The following is a 20,055-nucleotide window of genomic DNA, read 5'->3' as shown; positions in this document are numbered from 1 at the left end:
CTTTATTTACAAAGCACTGGAAATGTACACAGCACTGTACATACAATCCATTAAAATTAGATGAAATAAACCTGCCTGTATGGCGTACCTTCTACAAAAATAATTAAACAGAATCCATATTAACGCATCTTAACATTCAAACAATAAAATATAGCAGACAACACGTTAAAATAACATTGGGTAAGTTTTAATAAACTTAAAGAGGTCTATTTGAAGATGCAAAAATGTGTGTTTTTGGGGGGGGGTCTCTTCTTTGGTTAGAGTACCCCAAATTTCAGAATCTCCCCAAGTCTATTCAGCAGGTGCTTTAGAAACGTTTTCTGTCCATTCCCAATTGCAGCGTACATCTTTCGCATTTTTTGGGTTCCTTTGTAGCCTATCAACAAAGCCTGGTTGCGCTTGGAGACGTTGGAACGGCTGGGCCTTCTAAACCAGTAAATCTCAAGTTTTATGGGTTTGTTTTTAAAAGTGAAAATGGATCTTCCCCAACTGTTCTCTTTCTCCTTTTGCAGCGCAGAGGAAAATAAATTAGTTGGATGAGATGAAAGAGATCGCACTCCAAAAATGAGGACAAGTTGCACATCATCCTTTTCAAATCTGTTCCTGGCACCCATTTATTGATGCATGTCTAGATCACAATCCCCCTCTGGCACCGCTTGGCAAATTGACTTTTTTCTTTGGCATGACAACTCCCAGCATCCCCCAGCTGGGGCAGGGGGGTTGGGGACATGGCGTCCCCCAGACGTCCATTTTCTAGATTCCGTTCTCTGCTATCCTTTTACTTGTCTTTGCTGAGAGGTGGGGTCTTCTTCGTTGGAGGTGTTATAAACTGAGGCTGGATGCCACCTGTCACAAGGAGTGCTTGGATTGTGCATTCCTGCATGGCAGAAGAGAGTTGGAATGGATGTCCCTTTGGGGTCTCTTCCAACTCTAACACACGGCTCTGTTTTTGGAGTATCCACATTCTACACCAGGAATGGCAATTGCGCAGCCCTCCAGATGTAGCTGGACTGCAATTCTCAGCATTCTTCACCACACGCCATGCTGGCCAGGACTGCTGGGAGTTGCAAAGCCAGTATGGTGTTGTGGTTTGAGCACTGGACTATGACTCTGCAGACCAGGGTTCGAATCCCTGCTCAGCTGTGGAGACCCATTGGGTGGCCTTGGGCAAGTCACACTCTCTCAGCCTCAGAGGAAGGCAAAGGCAAATCCCTTCTGAACAAATTGTGCCAATAAAACCCAGTGATAGGTTTGCCTTAGGGCAGTGCTTCTCAATTATTTTCTGTCATGCCCCCCTAGGAAGAAGAAAACATTTTGCGCCCCCCGCGCGACTGTAAATAGTATCATTTGTCTATAAAATTGTTATAAGTACACCTCTACATAACAGAGCCTCGCACCCCCCCTGGGGGGCCCACCCCACTATTTGAGAAGTACTGCCTTAGGGTTACCATACATCAGGGACAACAGCAGCAGCAATAACCCATCCTTAATGGACTAACTTGAAATTCATGTCTCAATTGTTCATAGTTTTATTTCACAAGAAACTTCTCCCCATCCAACAAAGAGGACAACATGATACTAGGAACACACTGCCTACTGTTTTGTTATTTGTGTGTTTATTGATCTAATTGAAAGATTTATGTGCTGCCCTATATCTAAAGATCTCGGGCTGGCATAGCATCAAAATCTTCATAAGCAATTAAAAACCATTTCAGACAGTTAAAAAAACTGGAAAAGACTCCTTCCTTGGAGGTCTATAAACAGAGGCTGGATGGCCATCTGTCAGGGATGCTTTGAGTGAGAGTTCCTGCATGGCAGAATGGGGTTGGACTGGATGGTCTTTGGGGTCTCTTCCAACTCTAGGATTCTGTGATTCTATGATTGAAACAGTCTAAAAGTATATTCAAGAATTCTGAGAAGTTAAAACAGGACACCTTAGAATCTGTTAAACTAGTTTAAGAGGTGTAGGAGAGCACATTTGTAAAGCATATTAAGTTCTTGTGGCACAGAAATATCTCCCAAATGTTCAATCCATCCCTCTGGGCACATTGCCCACCTTCTATGGCAGGGATCGGACATGTAGTAAGTGTGGCCCTTGGGCCATATCTGGCCCCCAGGGATGTTTTTGTGGCCTTTAACTCCTCCAGAATCCTTAGATCAACCTTTTTCTGGACAAAGAAGAGGGCGAATTACTGCTCCAAGAAAGCTCCAAGTGGAACATTTACTTTTCAGATATGGAGGGTTTAACATCTACAAATACAGGCTGAGTATTCCTTATCCAAAATGTTTGGGACCAAAGGAGTTTTGGATTTTGGATTCCTCACCCCCTCCTCCAGATTTTGCAACATTTGCATATTTATTTATTTATTTATTTACGGTATTTATACCCCGCCCTTCAGCCCCAAAGGTTATATAACCTTCAGGCTAGGTATATATGAAACATACATTAATTTAATCTTTAGACTTGGGTCCCATCTCCAAGATAGTACCTCTCATTATGTATATGCAAATATTGCAAAATCTGGGAGGAGGGATCCAAAATCCTTCGGTCCCAAACATCTCGGATAAGGAATACTCAACCTGTATATGTATACACACACACACACACACACACACACACACACACACACACACATCTTTATTGCTGTCACAAACACCATAACAACATAGTTATAAGGCAAAAAAAAAAAAAAGTAAATAAAAGAACATTACAACGTAAAAGAAAAAACCCATATCAAACATTACAAATTACAACAATTAAAAAAGATTTTTTCCAGTAAAAACGCAAAACACTTATATGATAATACATTTAATACATTTTATTTATAGACCGCTATTCCGCAATGATCATAGCGGTGTACAGTAAAAATGGAATACAATACAAATACAAGGTGACAAAGGAGGGAGAAGTCTCGTCCTTCAGGCAGTCCCTGATGTTGCTGGGTCTGCCTGATCGTTCCCTCTGAGGCCAAGATGACAGTTTAGGAGGGAGGGGCCTCTTCCTTCAGGCAGTCCCCGATGTTGCTGGGTCTGCCTGATGTCTCCCTCTGAGGCCGAGATGACAGTTGAAGAGGGAGGGGCCTCTTCCTTCAGGCAGTCCCCGATGTTGCTGGGTCTGCCTGATTGCTCCCTCTGAGGCCAAGATGACAGTTTAGGAGGGAGGGGCCTCTTCCTTCAGGTAGTCCGTGATGTTGCTGGGTCTGCCTGATCGCTCCCTCTGAGGCCAAGATGACAGTTTAGGAGGGAGGGGCCTCTTCCTTCAGGTAGTCCCCGATGTTGCTGGGTCTGCCTGATCGCTCCCTCTGAGGCCGAGATGACAGTTGAAGAGGGAGGGGCCTCTTCCTGCGGGCAGTCCCCGATGTTGCTGGGTCTGCCTGATCGCTCCCTCTGAGGCCGAGGTGACAGTTGAGGAGGGAGGGGCCTCTTCCTTCAGGCAGTCCCCGATGTTGCTGGGTCTGCCTGATGGCTCCCTCTGAGGCCGACAGTTGAAGAGGGAGGGGCCTCTTCCTTCAGGCAGTCCCCGATGTTGCTGGGTCTGCCTGATGGCTCTCTGAGGCCGAGGACAGTTGAAGAGGGAGGGGCCTCTTCCTTCAGGCAGTCCCCGATGTTGCTGGGTCTGCCTGATTGCTCCCTCTGAGGCCAAGATGACAGTTTAGGAGGGAGGGGCCTCTTCCTTCAGGTAGTCCGTGATGTTGCTGGGTCTGCCTGATCGCTCCCTCTGAGGCCAAGATGACAGTTTAGGAGGGAGGGGCCTCTTCCTTCAGGTAGTCCCCGATGTTGCTGGGTCTGCCTAATCGTTCCCTCTGAGGCCAAGATGACTGTTTAGGAGGGAGGGGCCTCTTCCTTCAGGCAGTCCCCGATGTTGCTGGGTCTGCCTGATTGCTTCCTTCCATGAAGACCATGCTATCACTGACACCAGTTGTTCTATCTTGTACTAAATGTAATTGTATAATTCAATTTTTATCCAAAAATCATTCTTTACCTTTAATACGATACAATAAAGTAAACCTGAAAATGTATTTATAGCTTGATTGCAATTATTTCCGTTTCCCAATATTTTTTTAAATTGTGCACGCTGCAGAGTTTGTGTGCACTTGAACCACCAGAAAGCAAAGGAGCCGCTATCTCACCCACCCATGAAAAAAAGGTTTGGGATTTTGGAGCATTTCAGATTTTCGGATAAGGGATACTCATCCTGTACCCACTTTTGAGAAACAGAAGTAGACTTCTAGACACTTTGGGCTTTGGGTTTTATTTTTTGCGGTAGTCGCTGTGCAACCCAGAGGGTCTTGGTACATAAAAGTGGCCCACTGGAACTGTCACAGTTGCCCACTCCTCTTCTATAGCCATCATGCCCAATGGGTGGAAAACTGGCGTTGGAATCTTCTCCGCCCATCCCTTAGTTTTAAGTGTTGTTTAGATGGAGGATTCCCCAGATGGAGTGATTTATCCTTGTTTGTGCTTCTGGGCTTGTTTCCAGCGCAGACAAGAGAAGCAGAGTTGCTCTAAGAACGGTTGCTTTTTTGCCACTACGAAACAGGCTGGGCACCCCTTGGCAAAGAGTTGTTCTAAACTGGGACTGATTCTCTCTCCACTCTTTTGGTAGAAGAAGAAGAACATGACGCTGAACACCCAGAGAGGAAGAGGAGGCGATGCAAGAGATAATAGCATGAGTCCTGCCCAGAGAAGAGCCAGCACCCCTCTGCCCGTCTCCTATGGCTCCCGTTCGGGGATGTTAAGCCTGTGCCCAAACCGGGCCAAATCCGGTCACCCGCAGCTGGGACAGTCCTCCTCCTGTGAGCCCAGGGGGTCCATCCCTGAGCCCCGGGACAGCTGGTCCTCTGAATCCTCCGACTCGGATGAGTCCTGGGCATCTTTGTACCGCGTGGTGCTTCTGGGCGACCCTGGGGTGGGCAAGACCAGTTTGGTCAACCTTTTCGCTGGCGTTCAAGACAAAGATTTGCCGGAGCAACAGAAAGGTAGGACTGGCAGTGATTTAGGAGGACTGGGAGAAGATTTGGGGGTTAAGGTGCAAAGCAGCAAAGCTAGACCTTGGAAATAATTTGGAGGGGTGGCCTACAGCTTCCAGAATCCCCCAGGCAACTGGGAGCTATAGTCCAAAAATGAATGCTTCCAGGCTCTGCAAAACTAGTATTCTGTTGAACAGGGGCATCATTAGGAGAATAATGGACTGCACAAGTTAACATCTCAGAGGGGATGTCACCTGGTGCATTGGTGGGAAAGGGTGCCAAAGTTTGGTTCTGGTGGCTTTGCTGGCCGGACGGGAAAGGGAGTATCCTAAGGAAACCTGGAAATTGTAGTTTTGCAAGGTCTTTACCCTTCTCTGCCAAAGAATGCTGGTGCCTCACAAAACTACAAATCCCAGTATTCTGTAGGATGGAGCCAAGGCAATTAAAGTGGTGTCAATCCAGTAGCAGAAACTCCAGCTGCTGCAACGTTTTTGGTTTGGCATTATCCCAGTAGAACTGTTAGTGTCCTTTTGAGGCTGCAGTTCCCAAGAATCTTTGGGACAAGCCTTGACGACTGAACTAAAATGTAGTACAGTCAGACCTCCATATCCATGGGTTCAAGCATCCATAGCTTGAAAATATTTTTAAAAACACATAAATTCCAAAAAGCAAACTGATTTTGCTATTTTATATAAGGGTCACCATTTTACTATACCATTGAATTTAATGGGACTTCAGTATCCATGGTTTTGGTATCCATGGGTGGTTCTGGAACTAAACCTCAGCGGATACCAAGGGCCCACTGTATGGAAGAGCGATTGGGAGTTTTTAATTTGTACAAACCCTGGAGACAACCAGGGGCCATTGTCTCTTTCTCAGCCTGTTTGTGATCTTCCCAGAGGCAGTTGCCTATTTTGGACTACAGGTCTACCACCTGCCCCAAGATGGAAAGGGTACTCTTACTCCTAGCTGATCCTGGCTATTGTCTGGCTCTTTTGGAACAACCTACCGGAGGAGATCCATCTTATACCTTCTTTGGAAGCCTTCAAGAGGGCATTGAAGACGGATCTCTTCCTGTGGGCCTATCCAACGGATCTCCTCTAATCTGATTTTGAACATCTGAATATGATGACTCGATTCTTACGATTGTGAGCAATACTGTAACAACTCTTCCCCTTTTTATTTTTGATTGATGTATTTTGTATTATCTATGTATTTTAGGAAGTTTTTACTGTTGTAATCCCGCTTCGATCCGAAGGGAGAAGCGGGAGATATAAATAAAAATTATTATTATTATTATTATTATTATTATTATTATTATTTTCAGAGGACACCTACGAGCGCACCTTGTCCGTGGACGGCGAGGAGACCACCTTGATGGTGATGGACACCTGGGAGGCTGAGAAGCGGGTAGGTGGCTGTTTTGGTGGTCATCCATTGAGATCCAACCATGATGGTGCACCACCAAGTCTAAGACTCCCTAGTCCTGGGAAGAGATGTACCGTATGTAGAGAGATCTTGTAGCACCTTTGGGATTAACTGAAAGAAAGAGGTTGGCAGCATAAGCTTCTGTCTACTTCCTCAGATGCTGGGAAGAGATGATAGCTCACAATTTCAAAGTCTATCAGGTGTTACCAGCTAGTAATTCCCAAACTCAGGCTTTCCAGGTGATTTGGATTTCAGCTCCCAGCATCCCAGACCATTGGCTAAGATGACTGAAGCTTCTGGGAGCTGAAGTTTGGAGGGCCAAAGTTTGGGAATCATTGGAGGTTCTGACCATCAATGAATTGGTATTTATCCAAGAGTCTCTAGGAGTCAGTGAGATCTTGGATAATGGGGCACATTCCAAGCAATACTAGTTTTTGTAATGGTGCCACTGGGATCCTGTCTGTGGCAATTTCATTCAGTTGTTTGGCCATACCTTTGGCAGCTGATCCCAGAGCACTGTTCACCACTGGAACTGTAGTTGTTTTCTTTGCTCAAGTCTGTCACCCATGACTGCATCCACACTGCAGAAATAATCCAGTTTGACACCTGCCAAGGCTTGGTGCTGTGGAATTCTGGGAATTGTAGTTTTGTGAGCTATTTAGGCTTCTCTGTCAGAGAGTTCTGGTGCTACAACAATTATAGTTCGAAGAATTCCATAGCACTGTGCCATGACAGTTAAGGTGGTGTCAAAATGGGTTATTTCTGCAGATTTGTCATGTGCCTTCAACTTGAATCTGATGTATGGCAATCCTATTGTAGCAGAGAACAACAACAACAGCTTTTATTACAGTCAGAAAACCCTAGAACATATAGACATGTTAAAATAACATTGTAAAACATATGATTTAAAACATATAGGTCTCAAACTGGATTATTTTTACCGTGTGTTTTGAACCATAATTCCATTTCCAAATATATCTGCTGGTTGCAAAACATCATGATAATAAAAACAAGGATAGATATTTGTAGGAGTTCTTGAATATTTTTAAAAAGGTTGCTTCTGTTGCTGTCACATGAGCCACAAACATGCATAATATGAAATCTAATTGTATTAATTAATAGATGTAAAAACAACCAGCATGTTAATGGCCATTGGGCAGAAGTAATTGTTATACATGTGCAGATATTATAGTCTTACGGGATTGAGCAGCAGAGAATAACAATTTAGCCACTGCTTCCATTGATGCTTTTCTTGGAAAACCTTAGTAAGTACAAAGGATAGGGTACTTCAGGGTTTTATTGGCCAGATTTCTAAGACTGGCCTTACTTTAGGCTGAGAGAATATGACTTGCTCATGAACCCCCTGTGAGTTTCCATGACTGAACAAGGATTTGAATCTGGATCTCCTGGAGTCCTTGTCCAGCCCTCAAACCACTACACCATGCTGACTTCAAAAATATATCTAGGGTTTTCTGGCCAGGATTTATTCAGAAAAAAAGAGAATGTAATTGCCTTTTTCTGAGGCCAAGAAAGTGGGATTTGCCCAAGTTCACCCAGTGGGTTTCCATGGCTGAGCAGGAATCTGAACCCTGGTCTCCTTGTGTCCTGGTCACCTAAACGACTACACTGGCCCTCCACACAGACTACAACTCCCCAAATCCCCCAACCAGCATCATCAGCCAGCATGGCCATTGGCTTTCTACATCCCTTTTACTGCTTTTAGCTTTTGTATTGTATTAGCATTTAGCCAGTGTGGTGGTGTGGTTTGAGAGTTTAACGATGACTTTGGAGACTGGGGTTCAAATCCCAGCTTGATCATGAAACCCCATTGGGTGACCTTGGGCAAGTCACACTCTCTCAGCCTCGGAGGATGCCAGTGCCAAACCCTTTCTGAAGAAACTTGCCAAGAAAACCCCATGAGCTGGAAATGACTTGAAGGCACACGACAGCGCATCACCATTGTTTAGTCAGAGCTTGGGGAAGGTTACTTTCCAAAAAGGGTCACTTGCCCCCAAGTCCTACCATTTCAATAGAGGTCTCTTTTTTATGTCTAGGCTTTTTAGCAATGGAGAAAGGCTCTCGCTCTCTCTGTGGTGTGCCATGCTTGGCTTCTGACTTTTCCCTCTGGGTATCCAGCTTGGGAAGGCAAAATGCAGAGTGCGATGGGCCATGAGTTTGATTTGCCATGACAATGTGTCTGTCCTCATGGGCCAACGCACTTGCTCATGGGTACCACTTGTGTTCTGCAAGCGAGCATCCAGTCGATTGGTTTTAATTTGCCATGCCGTCTATCTCAAAAGTGTTGGGTCGAGTGACAATCAATTCAGAACAAATGCAAAACATTTCATTCGATGGAGAGGTAGTGTGGCAGTTGCAAAGTAGCATGAGAGAACATTACCATAACTGAGGAAGAAGCCATAGATTCATAGATTTGGAAGGGGCCTCAAAGACCACTTAGTCCAACCAACTTCTGCCAGTGGAGGCAGCCACCTCTGAAGCAGTCTTCAGAGGTGCCCAACTAAGGTCTGGGTAAAAAACCTCCAACAGAGGAGAATCCACCACTATCCGAGGAATTTTAGTAGTCCACTGTGATCTTACCTAAATGGGCTTTAGAATATATTGTTGTTATTGTGCACTTTCAAGTTGTTTCTGACTTACAGCAACCCTATCACACAATTTTCTTGGCAAGATGAGTTCAGAGGGGGATTGCCCTTGCCTTAGGCAGAAGGTGCATCTACACTGTAGAAATAATGCAGTTTGACACCACTTGAACTGCCATGGATCCACTGTACAGAATCCTGAGATTTGTAGTTTAGTGAGGCACCAGCACACTCTGGAACATTGTGTGTCTGACTAAATCATATCATGGTTTTCTCCCTGCATGATCCAAGGTTGCTGCGCCCTGCATCCTCAGACTATTTTCCAAACCTAAATCCACATTTAGGAGAGATCTTTCAGTCTTAGATGCTCTCTCATGGTGATAATGTGGTGGTGGTGGTGGTGGTGGTGGTGGTGGTGGTGGTGATGATGATGATGATGATGATGATGATTTAATGTATTTCTGTATTGCCTCCCAGCCCACAACATCGCCTGAGGCGATGACCAAATAAAAACCATCAAAGCAATATGAAGATTTAAAACATGCTTTAAAATGCATGAAAATACTCTTTATAAAAACTCCTAGAAACAATCTAAAAACAATTTTAAAACAGAGATGTGGTGTTAGATTTACTGTATTCTCCTTTGGTGCAGTACATTTATGCTAGGTTTGTTTTGTTTTACAGTATTTTATTTAAAAATAGCTTTTATAAATTGCTTAGAGTTAAAAATAAATCAAGATTCATAATTTACAAATAATTGGTTTTGTAGTGTATATATTAATCAGAAAAGTTGGGAATCTGCCTTGCGTGATGCTGGGGCCCTTTCACACTTCCCATGGTGTGCATCCTCACTGCAGAAATATTCTGCTTTGACACCACTTTAACTGCCATGGCTCAGTGCTATGCAATTCTGGGGACGTAGTTTATTATTGCACCAGAGCAAGGAGTGCCACAACAAACTACCAGTTAAAGTGGTGTCAAACCGGATTATTTCTGCACTGCGGATGCAGCTGATGATAGCGCTGATCCGTTTTAACTGCCCTGGCTGTCTCCCAGGGCTGGCTGGCTGGTTTAAACTTTGGGTTAAACCAAATGACTATTTTAAAAAATAAGACCGTATTTTTAAAAACTTATTATTCTTTTCTTTTCTTTTCTTTTTGAATTCTGGTTATTATTACTGTTTTCCAACTCTCTTACTGGAACAGCAACGACTGTTTGAATTTAAACATTTCTACTTTCACAGTCTTATTGGCAGCTGTTCAATGTTAGACAGTATCAGTTGCTTCTTTTTAATCACTTTATTTTATAGGGCAAGAAATACCATTCAAAAACAAAGCCTTCCATTAATATAAGTTCAACCAAAACAACTTGCTTTAAAATAACCTATTCAAAAGAACTTTAATTTATTTAAACAGGTGGCCATAACATCAGAACTGCATTTTGCTACTTAATTTTTGGATTTAGTCCTGTATTGGTGTGGTCCTATACTCCTATATCTAGGCTACCAACTTGTCAATATTATTCCCAAAGCTTTACCGAAAGATGTAAATCATATCAAAGCCTATTTACTTTGGATTGCTAATGTCAGAAATCATTAAAACATGGCTGATCAAGCAAGTGATATCGGAAATGCTTTGTCACTGAAATCCCAAAAGTAAAAAGATGTGCGTTAATGCTTCTTTGTGACCACTTTAATGGCGGGTTTTGTGTGAAATTGTTTCGCGTAGTTACATGATTTTTCCAGAATATTACAGGATAAACTCCCAATCTCCTTCGTGTGATAAACCCCTATGTGCATACCCTTCCTTCTCACCAGAGGTGGGACTCAGTGGTAAGGGACAATGTACTCTAAACATGCCTAGATGTACCCTTGAATGTATTTCTCTTGTTATTTCCAAAACTGGTGCCCTGGCTTTCTAAATACATTCACCTCTGGCTTAAACATAACATGCTAGAGGAAATGCCCCTTGTGCATGTTATGGGTTGAGATAGGATATTCAGTTGGCATCTACTAGTAATCTGTTGAGTCCCACCTGTTTTTGGGGGGTCTCCCCATTGGAGGGTGCCTTTTTGGCTTGAGTGCCATGCCTTCGTCTGAACAGGCAGACTTTGTGATTCAGAGGAGAGCTTCCAGGGCTGGAGTTGGCACTGCCAGGTCAGCAGGGAGACTGGGTCAAATGCAGCCCGGAGGCAAAAAAGCTTTTAATCTGCAGATGGTCAGTTCAGCCAGGTGGAAAGGCAGCGGCACTTCTCTGCGCATGGTTGATGGCGACATAGAGTGGATAGGATATCTTTTTGTCACTCAAAGCTGGAGACAGCACCCTCTTCTCCCCCCCCCCCCCCCTCATGTGCCCTGGACCATATCCATTGACTTCAGGTCTTGATACAGCCTGGCCATTTTGCAGCTCAGTTTTCTGATCTTGGGCCAGGATATATTCATTTTAAGGCTGCAAAGGTAGTGCTGTTGTGTATGCGTTTGGCACATTTGGTAGCACAACGTTGCCATTCAACGCAAGGGTTGCCTACTACAGTCATCATGTAATTCCACAGATGGGGATTTATGCTACACAGCCCCAGTATGAGAGCTCAGCCCAAGGCATAGAATCATAGAGTTGGAAGAGACCCCAGATACAGAAGGCTAAATATTTTATAAAACTACAAATCTCAGAATTCCATAGCATGGAGCCATGGCAATTAAAGCATTGTCAAACTGCATTAATTCTGCCATGCAGATCAGCCAGAGTTGCCTGATGACATCCGTGGCAGTTGAGTGAGGAGGGAGTCAACTACAGTTTCCAGAATCCTCTAACCAACACACTGGGAGATACTGAGAGTCGTGGTCTGCAAAATTAATTTTTCCTACTCTTTCAGAAGGAGGCTCAGTTTCCAATTGATACTGAACTGACCAAACCTAAATATCCTAAAGGGACCAGATCCCATCTGATCTAAGCAGGACCAGTCCTTGTTGGTACTTGGACCAAGTACCTTCCTCTGAGTTGTCAGAGGAAGGAACTGGCAAATCTACACCAGAATATTCCTTGCCTGAGAAAATCCTATAGAATTAATGGAGTTGCCATAAATCAATGGGTGACTTGAAAACACATACAGACAAACATAAACACATACTGAATTGCCCCAGAAATTGTACATCGAGGAGATGGAGCATAATTTTATGCTCACAGAATTAGGCAATGTCTGTGCAACACCACATTGTCAGTGACTTATGATGTTATAAAACCAAATGTGCAATTCGTACCCATGAACACTGTGCCTTTTCATGTATGCTTATGTCTAGTGTCCAATGGCATTGCATGAGCAAACCCACCTTGAACTGAATGTGGAGATTCAGCATTGGACAATAATATCTGACTGCTTTCGTAAGGGTACTTAATACATGCCTAGGATACTGGCAGTATTCTGACCATTATATTTGTCTATAAAATATAAACCAGTCTTTCATATATATATATATATATATATATATATATATATATATAGGCATATTACAAATACACCTAGAACAGTTTGTAGTCAGAATTTTCTTTACGTATCTTTGAGTACTTGACATATTTTATTTTGGCAGAAGCTTTCACAAGCTTTTCAGGAGTACTAGTTCTCATCTTGAGATGTTGGGACCTTGTCCGTCTTTACCACTATTTCCTGCCCTTGCATTGCTCAATGTAAATCTTCAAGAGCAGGACTGCTCCCTTTGGTTGCATTGCTCAGCTGCTCTTTTCCCCATTCTGCAGCTCCCAGAAGAGGCGAACTGGTTCCACAACTACTGCATGCAGGTGGGCAACGCTTACGTCATTGTCTACTCCATCACCGACCGAGGGAGCTTTGAGAGCGCATCAGAGCTACGGATCCAGCTGCGGCGGACTCGCCAGGCGGAGAACATCCCCATTATCTTGGTGGGGAATAAGACTGACTTGGTGCGCTGCCGGGAGGTTTCCGTGGAAGGTGTGTAAGACATTCTGTCAAGAATGATCCAAGAAGGTAGCTCAGTGTTGCATTGTTATTGTTGTTATTAACTTCCTTCAAGTCATCCCCAACTCATGGCAACTCTGTGGATGAGGTTCTGCTCAGGTCCTGAAAATTCAGTCCCATGGCCTCCCTGAGTCCAACCATCTGGCATGAGGTCTTCCTCTCTAGCATTATTGAGTTTTCCAATCATGCCTTTTCATGATGTGGTCAAAGTACGACAGCCTCAATTTGATTATCTTGGCTTCCAGGGAAATGTTTGGCTTTATCTGCTCAAGAACCCACTTGTTTGTCTTTTGGGCCATCTACAGCATCCTCAGCACTCTTCCCCAGCACCACCGCTCAAAAAGGTTGATTTTCCCTCTTATCCATTTTCTTCACTGCCCAACTCTCACATCCATACATGGTGATGGGGGATGCGATGGCTTGGACGATTCTAGCTTTAGTGCTCAGTTGTATACCTTTACACTTCAGGATCTCCTCTAGTTCTTTTGTAGCTGCATACCCTCCAACATTTTACAGCTGAAAACTGAGACAACTGTGGCCAAACAACATCAGAATGTGGTCAAAACTGCAAAAGTTATTAATGAGAAAGAATACCGTAGATAAGCTAGAAGAGGCTGCAGCAGTAACTTTTGGAACTCCAACATTTAGTGCACCATGGTGGGAAAAGAGTTGGAAAAACCCCACCACTTTTACCAAAGAAAGGAATTCCAGGCTGGTTCCAGGTGGGCTTTTTTGTTGGGTGCCTCCGTTGTCATCTCATTGGCTTTCTTTCTCTATGAAATGGTCAACCACAGCTACTGGAGATAACAACCCTTTTGCTGTTTTTATGTTTTCGCTTCTGAGCCGGGAACTCATTCTAGCACTCTCCCAGTCCATACTGTGCCCCCCCCCCCAAAGTATTTCTGAACAAAGGAAATGCCTTCAAATATGGGACTTGCTCTGAAGCATTGCTCAGGGGAGCCCAGCCTCAGAACCTCTCTTTGGGCATGCGCAGTCACACACCCCTCATACACATCTAGGCATTTCCAGGAGCTTCATTGCTTATTTTAAGGATCCAGGATCTCTTTGCTTGATGGGAACTTGGTGTTCCCACAGGAGTAGCGGGTAGGGATCTCCCACATCAGTGCAACAGTGAATCTACTCTTGGTTGTAATCTGAACCTATCCAAGTGCTGAACATTACTCCCAAAAGAAGTTCAATACCTCTGAAAGCTCTTTAGTCTAAAACCTGGAGGAGATTCTTCACTCCATGCCATGGATGAGCTCCAATCCCTTCTATTGCACCTGACCCTTTTCTTGTGGCTGATAGCAGGTATATCCGTCATGGGACACTGCTAAGGCTGCAGCCTGAGAGCCACATAAATTGTTGTTGTTATTGCTATATTTATTTTTATCCTGCTATTCCCCAAAATCTGGAACACAAAGAGTCTTACAAATTAAAAAACAACAACAATATAATTAAAAACATGCAAAAGTGGGTGTTAAAATGAAATTAAACAAGTGTATATTAAAATGCATCAGTCATTAAAACAAAACTCAATTTAAAAGATAAATCATTTGACTTAGCTGGGTTTTTAATTGTTTTTAAAAAAGAGGCATTGCCAGTTAAACAGGCAGCAAAACATTTTCCTCCCTTTTCAAATGATAATGGCTGTTTTCTGCTTTTATTGTTGGTAAGCTTGGGAGTACAGTGAGCTGGGAGGCAATGCAGAAATACCTAAAGTAAATGCCGTTTCCAAAGAAAGATATAAAAATTGCTGGCACCATTTCAAAAGAAGTATTCCCCATTTGTCTTCTCTTACAGCAAGAAATGCCTCTTCCGATAAGGGTGTCATTTGTCTAAAAGCAAAAAGAAGGATAAGGATTGTATTATTCTTTCTAAACTTGTGCTGTAGCAATACATCTTGAAGGGTAAGCACTATGACAGTCTCCAGAGCCACATCTCCAAAGCAAATCCAAAAATGGGGAAACCTCTGAAAAACCTGTGTTCTTCTGTATCAACAAACTAGTCCTAACTCTTTTGATCATCAGCATCAGCATTGTTATTCATGTTATGATTAGCTTTATTTCTATGCCACTTTTTCACCAAAACAGGGACGCCAGCTGGCATAGAACTTACAACACAATACTGTTAAAGCATACAAAAATGAAACTTTATGATGTAAAGCAAATGGTTCAAAACGTTAAAAACAATTTTTAAAAAGCAATATGGTTGAAGCAATAAATAAAACAGGGCAGCACACTCATTAAAAACTTTTTCTTGGGGAACATTCCATTTTCAAAAGCCTGTCAGAATAAAACAAGTGCCAACAAAAGCACCTCAAGGAAGAAGTCGTCCAGGTCTCCCAAGGAAAGGAATTTTGTAGAATCACAGAATCGTAGAGTTGGAAGAGACCACAAGGGCCATCCAGTCCAAGCCCATTCTGCCATGCAGGAACTCATAGTCAAAGTTGTTGCTTTCCTTGATCTAGAAGATCTGTAGCTTAGGAGCAGCCACCCAAAAGACCCTGCCTTGGGTCTCCTCTAGTCTTGACTGTGAAGGTTGTGGAATGGAGAGAAGGTCCTCTCCTGAAAAGCTCAGGGCAACACCAGGTTTATCTCTACCAAAAGCAGTTCATTTGAAGTGGTATTGGATCATGACTGCAGGCAGGTTTGTATGGGAGAATACAGCCCTTCAGATAACCTGGTTTAATTTTCTGGGGGTAAGAATAAACCAAAAACTGATGTATTTTTAGCCTGAACCCCCTCTGAAAGCCAAGATGTCGTACTTTGGCCATATCATGGGAAGGCAAGACTCAGTGGAAAAAACAATAATGCTAGGAAAGATGGAGGGAAGTAGAAACAGAGGAAGACTGCATGCCTGATAGATATACTCTATCAGGCATGCAGCCTGATATGGCCATGCATATGAATTTACAGGACCCAAGCAGAATGGTGGAGGACAAGAGGTCTTGGAGATGTCTTATCCATATGGTCATCATGAGCTGAGGTCTATTTGAGGGCACCTAACAATTATTATTATTATAGTGGGCCCTTGGTATTCACTGGGGTTTCATTCCAGGACCACACTCCCGGAGATACCAAAATCCATGGATACTCAAGTCCTATTATATACAGTGGGGTATTATTATTATGATGATTTTATCATTATTGGTATTATTATGATTGTGGGCCCATGAATTTTGCTGGGATATGGCTCCCTTGGACATCAAAATTTGTGGATGCTCAAGTCCACAGGAGGTCATGGGCCTGTAGTACCTGAGCAGAGAGGTAGAGGATAGGGGCCTTGGAGACAACTCATTCACAGGGTTGCCATGACTTGAGGTGGACTCAAAGGCAACTAACAACAACAACAATGGTGCAGAAGGTGTTCAGTGCATTTAGGGGTGATGATCAAAAACAATTAAATGGGGATGTTTAGGGTTCTAGGTCAAGAGATGTAATCGTCTAGATCAAGGGAAGTAATAGTGCCACTCTATTCTACTTGGGTCAGGCCTCACGTGCCATAATTCTGTGTCCAGTTCTGGGCAGCACAGTTGAAGAAGGATGTTCAGAAGCTGGAGCGTGTTCAAAGGAGGGTGACTAAAATGGTGAAAGGTCTGGAAAGACTTAGGGAGCTGGGTATGTTTTGCCTTGAGCAGAGACAGTTAAGAGGTGATATGATAGCTCTGTATAAGTATTTGAAGGGATGTCATTGAGGATGGAACAAGCTTCTTATCTGCTGCTCCAGAGACTAGGACCCGGAACAATGGATGCAATCTACAGGAAAAGAGATTCCACCTAAAGATTGTGAATAACAAGGAGCCCTGGTGGCGCAGTGGTTAAATGCCTGTACTGCAGCCATTCACTCAAGACCACAAGGTTGCGAGTTCAAGACCAGCAAAAGGGCCCAAACTCGACTCAGGCTTGCATCCTTCCGAGGAGGGAGCTAAAATGAGTACTTGCAAATTAGCTTACTTGCTGTTCACCACTATGATCTTTGGAATAGCAGTATATAAATTAAAAAAAAAATAACCTGCATGGCAAGGGGCTGGACTGGATGGCCCCTGTGGTCTCTTCCAACTCTACGATTCTGTGTGATTCTGTGTGTGAACCTCGTGACCGTAAGAGCTGAGTGGAAGATACTCCCTCAGAGAGTGGTGGAGTCTCCTTCTTTGGAGGTTTTTAAACAGGCTGGATGGCCATCTGTCATGTGTGCTTTGATTGTGTGCTCCTGCATGGCAGGGAAGTTGGAGACAATGGTCTCTTCCAACTCTATGATTCCAGAGCTTTGGAAGCCACACAAGTGGAGTTTAGGGGTCTCTTGAGAGCCTGCAGGCTCTTCCTTCCCCAGAATCATAGAAGAGACCCCCAAGGGTCATCCAGTCCAACCCTCTGCCATGCAAGAACACACAATCCAAGCACTCCCAAAAGATGGCCATCTAGCCTCTGCTAAAAAAACTTCAAAGTTGGGGACTCTGCCACTCTCCGAGGCAGCAGTGTCTTCCGCTGTTGAACTCCTGTGTTAATGGGTGGCTCCTTTTCTTTTCTCAGAGGGCCGGGCCTGTGCCGTGGTCTTCGACTGCAAGTTCATTGAGACGTCGGCCGCCCTCCAGCACAATGTGACGGAGCTCTTTGAGGGGGTGGTGCGGCAGATCCGCCTGCGCCGGGACAGCAAAGAGGCCAACGAACGGCGCATGTCACTCTATAAACGCAAGGAGAGCCTCACCAAGAAAGTCCGCCGCTTCCTGGACCGGCTGGTGGCCCGCAACAACAAGAAGGTGGCCCTGAAGGTCCGCTCTAAGTCTTGCCATGACCTCTCGGTGCTGTGAGAACTTCAGGAGGCCCTTCCAGCCTCCTCTTCTTCCTCTTTCCAAGGGTCATGGCCTCGGTCTTCCTTCCCACATCCACCTAGGGGTTTGCAAACTCTCTTCTTTGCTGGTGGCTCTTAGGAGAGGACCTGCTGGTAGAGGAAAGCAAAGGACAAGAGGCAGACAGAAAAACAGGTGCCGTGCATGGAGAGGGGCGTCCCCTGAGCTGACGCAGGACCCCAGAACCTTGGATCACCGGAGTGGCCACCCAGTACCTATGACTCCTTTGGAAGGCAGTGCATTAAACCAATCTTTGTGTAAGTTTCACAGGTGGTTGGGTCCATGAGTTTTCTCCCATAATAGTGCACTGTGGGATGACATCTTTCCCAATTTTCCTGACCACAAAGGCTTCAGGGATTGCCTTCTTTGGCCTCTGCTGGATCTTCCAGGGTATCCAATATGTTTGACTTCAGGTCTGGGGCTTGTGCCAGATTAGACTCCCCTCTTGGTGACTGCTTTGATTGTGTCTTTCATTCTGCAGGGTCTGTTTTACACTGGCAAAGGTGGATGAAGCATTACACTAAATGCACCATGGAAGGGGAGATACTGTTAGAAATAGGGCAACCACTTGTATTATAATTATCCGAGAGTTTCTGGATGGAAATTGTTTGTCCAACTTCCTGCTTCCAAATGCTAAAACCTCTTTAGTTTAGCAGATAGAAGCAACGGTCCTCCTTGTTTTCCCCTTTTAGGTGCAGCAGAACTTTATACATACAAATGTCAGGACCAGGAGAAGAAATGGAATGCCTTCTATACTGCAGATAGTTGTAAGAATTAGGCAGGAATGTGAGCATCTGGGTGCAAACTTGGAAGGGTTACAATTTGGGGAGCTCAGTTCCCAGAATTTCTACCAGATTCTGGGAGCGGTCCCCCAAAAGTAACTAAAGGTCTGATCTGGGGGCCTATATGAGTATGTTTTTCATCATCTACCTTTATGCACGAATGATGCCAAAATTAGAGTGTACTGAGAAAAAATAATCTGGTTTGTGATGAAGGTTGGAAGGTCCTGGGGATTATTCACACTGAAAATAATCTAGGATGAATCCATAAATCTTCATTGTTCACACATATCCCCAATGTACCCGATTAAGTTTGGGGGGGCTGCCAAAAATCCAATTAATCCAGGATAATTGATACTGGGTCCCCTCCCCGAGGTTTTAAAAAGATCCACATTATCGGTAGCATGAATAACCAATACAAATAGATCTGAATAGACCCGGGATAAAATGCTACATACCAAAAAGAAGGGTTCTGAATGCATTTGCATTGTTGACTCCATCTTTATTCAAATGCTTGCATGTGTGAACAACTGAACTCGCATTGATGTGGTTCCATAGTGTGAATAACAAACCCGGAATGCGTGCGTGAGATGATTTGCATCGTCGTGCTAAAAAAAGCAAGCTGTTGACTGACCCCCTGGAATATGGTGCAGCTTCATGACTCTTCCCGGTCCTTTCTTCTGATCTTTAAGTGCTGCATTAGGTGAACACATCGATGGCAGTGACAGAATCAGCAGTGGAGATCCATCAGGAGAGATGAGACAGTTTGGGGTATTTCTGGCAGGGTCTCTGTGCCTTGATCACCTGCAGGACGGGTTGAATTTCAACAGGCAGAAAATACAACTTAAAAACAACAACAGAACAGGAATCGGATGAACTTTGCCTGGAGATCTTGTGAGACTTTCAAATTGTTTGTGACATATGGCAAATCTGTCTCAAGGTTTTCTTGGCACAATGTGTTTTGAGGGGGGTTGCTCTTGTTTTCCTCTGAGGCTGAGAGAGTGTGACTTGCCCAAGATCACCCAGTAGGTTTCTATGGCTGAGCCTGGATTCAAACCCTGGTCCGCAGAGTCACAGTCCAACATTCAAACTGCTGCATCACACTGACTCACATCAAGCTTCAAATCCCAGGAATCTACAGCATGGAGCCATGACAGTTAAAGCAGCATCAAACTGCATTATTTCTGAAGTGCAGATTAGATCCTAGTACTACGAATCTGGGAGAATCCTGGCTGAGTCATCGAAACCTCCTCTGCAGAAACTTGCCAAGAAAACCCCATGATAGGGTCATCATAAGTCAGAAACAAATAGAAGGAAAACAACAACAAAGTCAGTTCTCAGTTGTTGGGGCGAGGGAGGCACACACAGAGCATTGGTGGTTGGATGGAAATATGGAGAAATGGTCTTATTAGCATGTTTTTTTTAAAATGTGAAAACATTTG

The 20,055-nt window shown here is 44.0% G+C and overlaps 1 protein-coding gene across 2 annotated transcripts in view; it reads left to right on the top strand.

Moving 5' to 3' along the window:
* REM1 (RRAD and GEM like GTPase 1) overlaps positions 1 to 19,704 on the top strand; it is a 22,366-nt gene extending 2,662 nt beyond the window's left edge. The window contains exons 2-5 of one of the 2 annotated variants that reach the window (XM_042466334.1): positions 4,607 to 4,979; positions 6,298 to 6,380; positions 12,748 to 12,958; positions 17,518 to 19,704. In XM_042466334.1, coding sequence (XP_042322268.1) covers positions 4,619 to 4,979; positions 6,298 to 6,380; positions 12,748 to 12,958; positions 17,518 to 17,795 — 933 coding nt within the window. In that variant the 5' untranslated portion in view covers positions 4,607 to 4,618 and the 3' untranslated portion in view covers positions 17,796 to 19,704. The remainder of the gene's footprint in view (positions 1 to 4,606; positions 4,980 to 6,297; positions 6,381 to 12,747; positions 12,959 to 17,517) is intronic. The other variant, XM_042466336.1, reaches the window with a different exon arrangement.
* Positions 19,705 to 20,055: the final 351 nt, after the last annotated feature.

The sequence above is a fragment of the Sceloporus undulatus genome, chromosome 4 (assembly GCF_019175285.1).
Source record: "Sceloporus undulatus isolate JIND9_A2432 ecotype Alabama chromosome 4, SceUnd_v1.1, whole genome shotgun sequence".
NCBI classification, from domain to species: domain Eukaryota; kingdom Metazoa; phylum Chordata; class Lepidosauria; order Squamata; family Phrynosomatidae; genus Sceloporus; species Sceloporus undulatus.
Note: the sequence above shows the minus strand (reverse complement) of the source record. Positions and strands in the feature narration are given on the sequence as shown.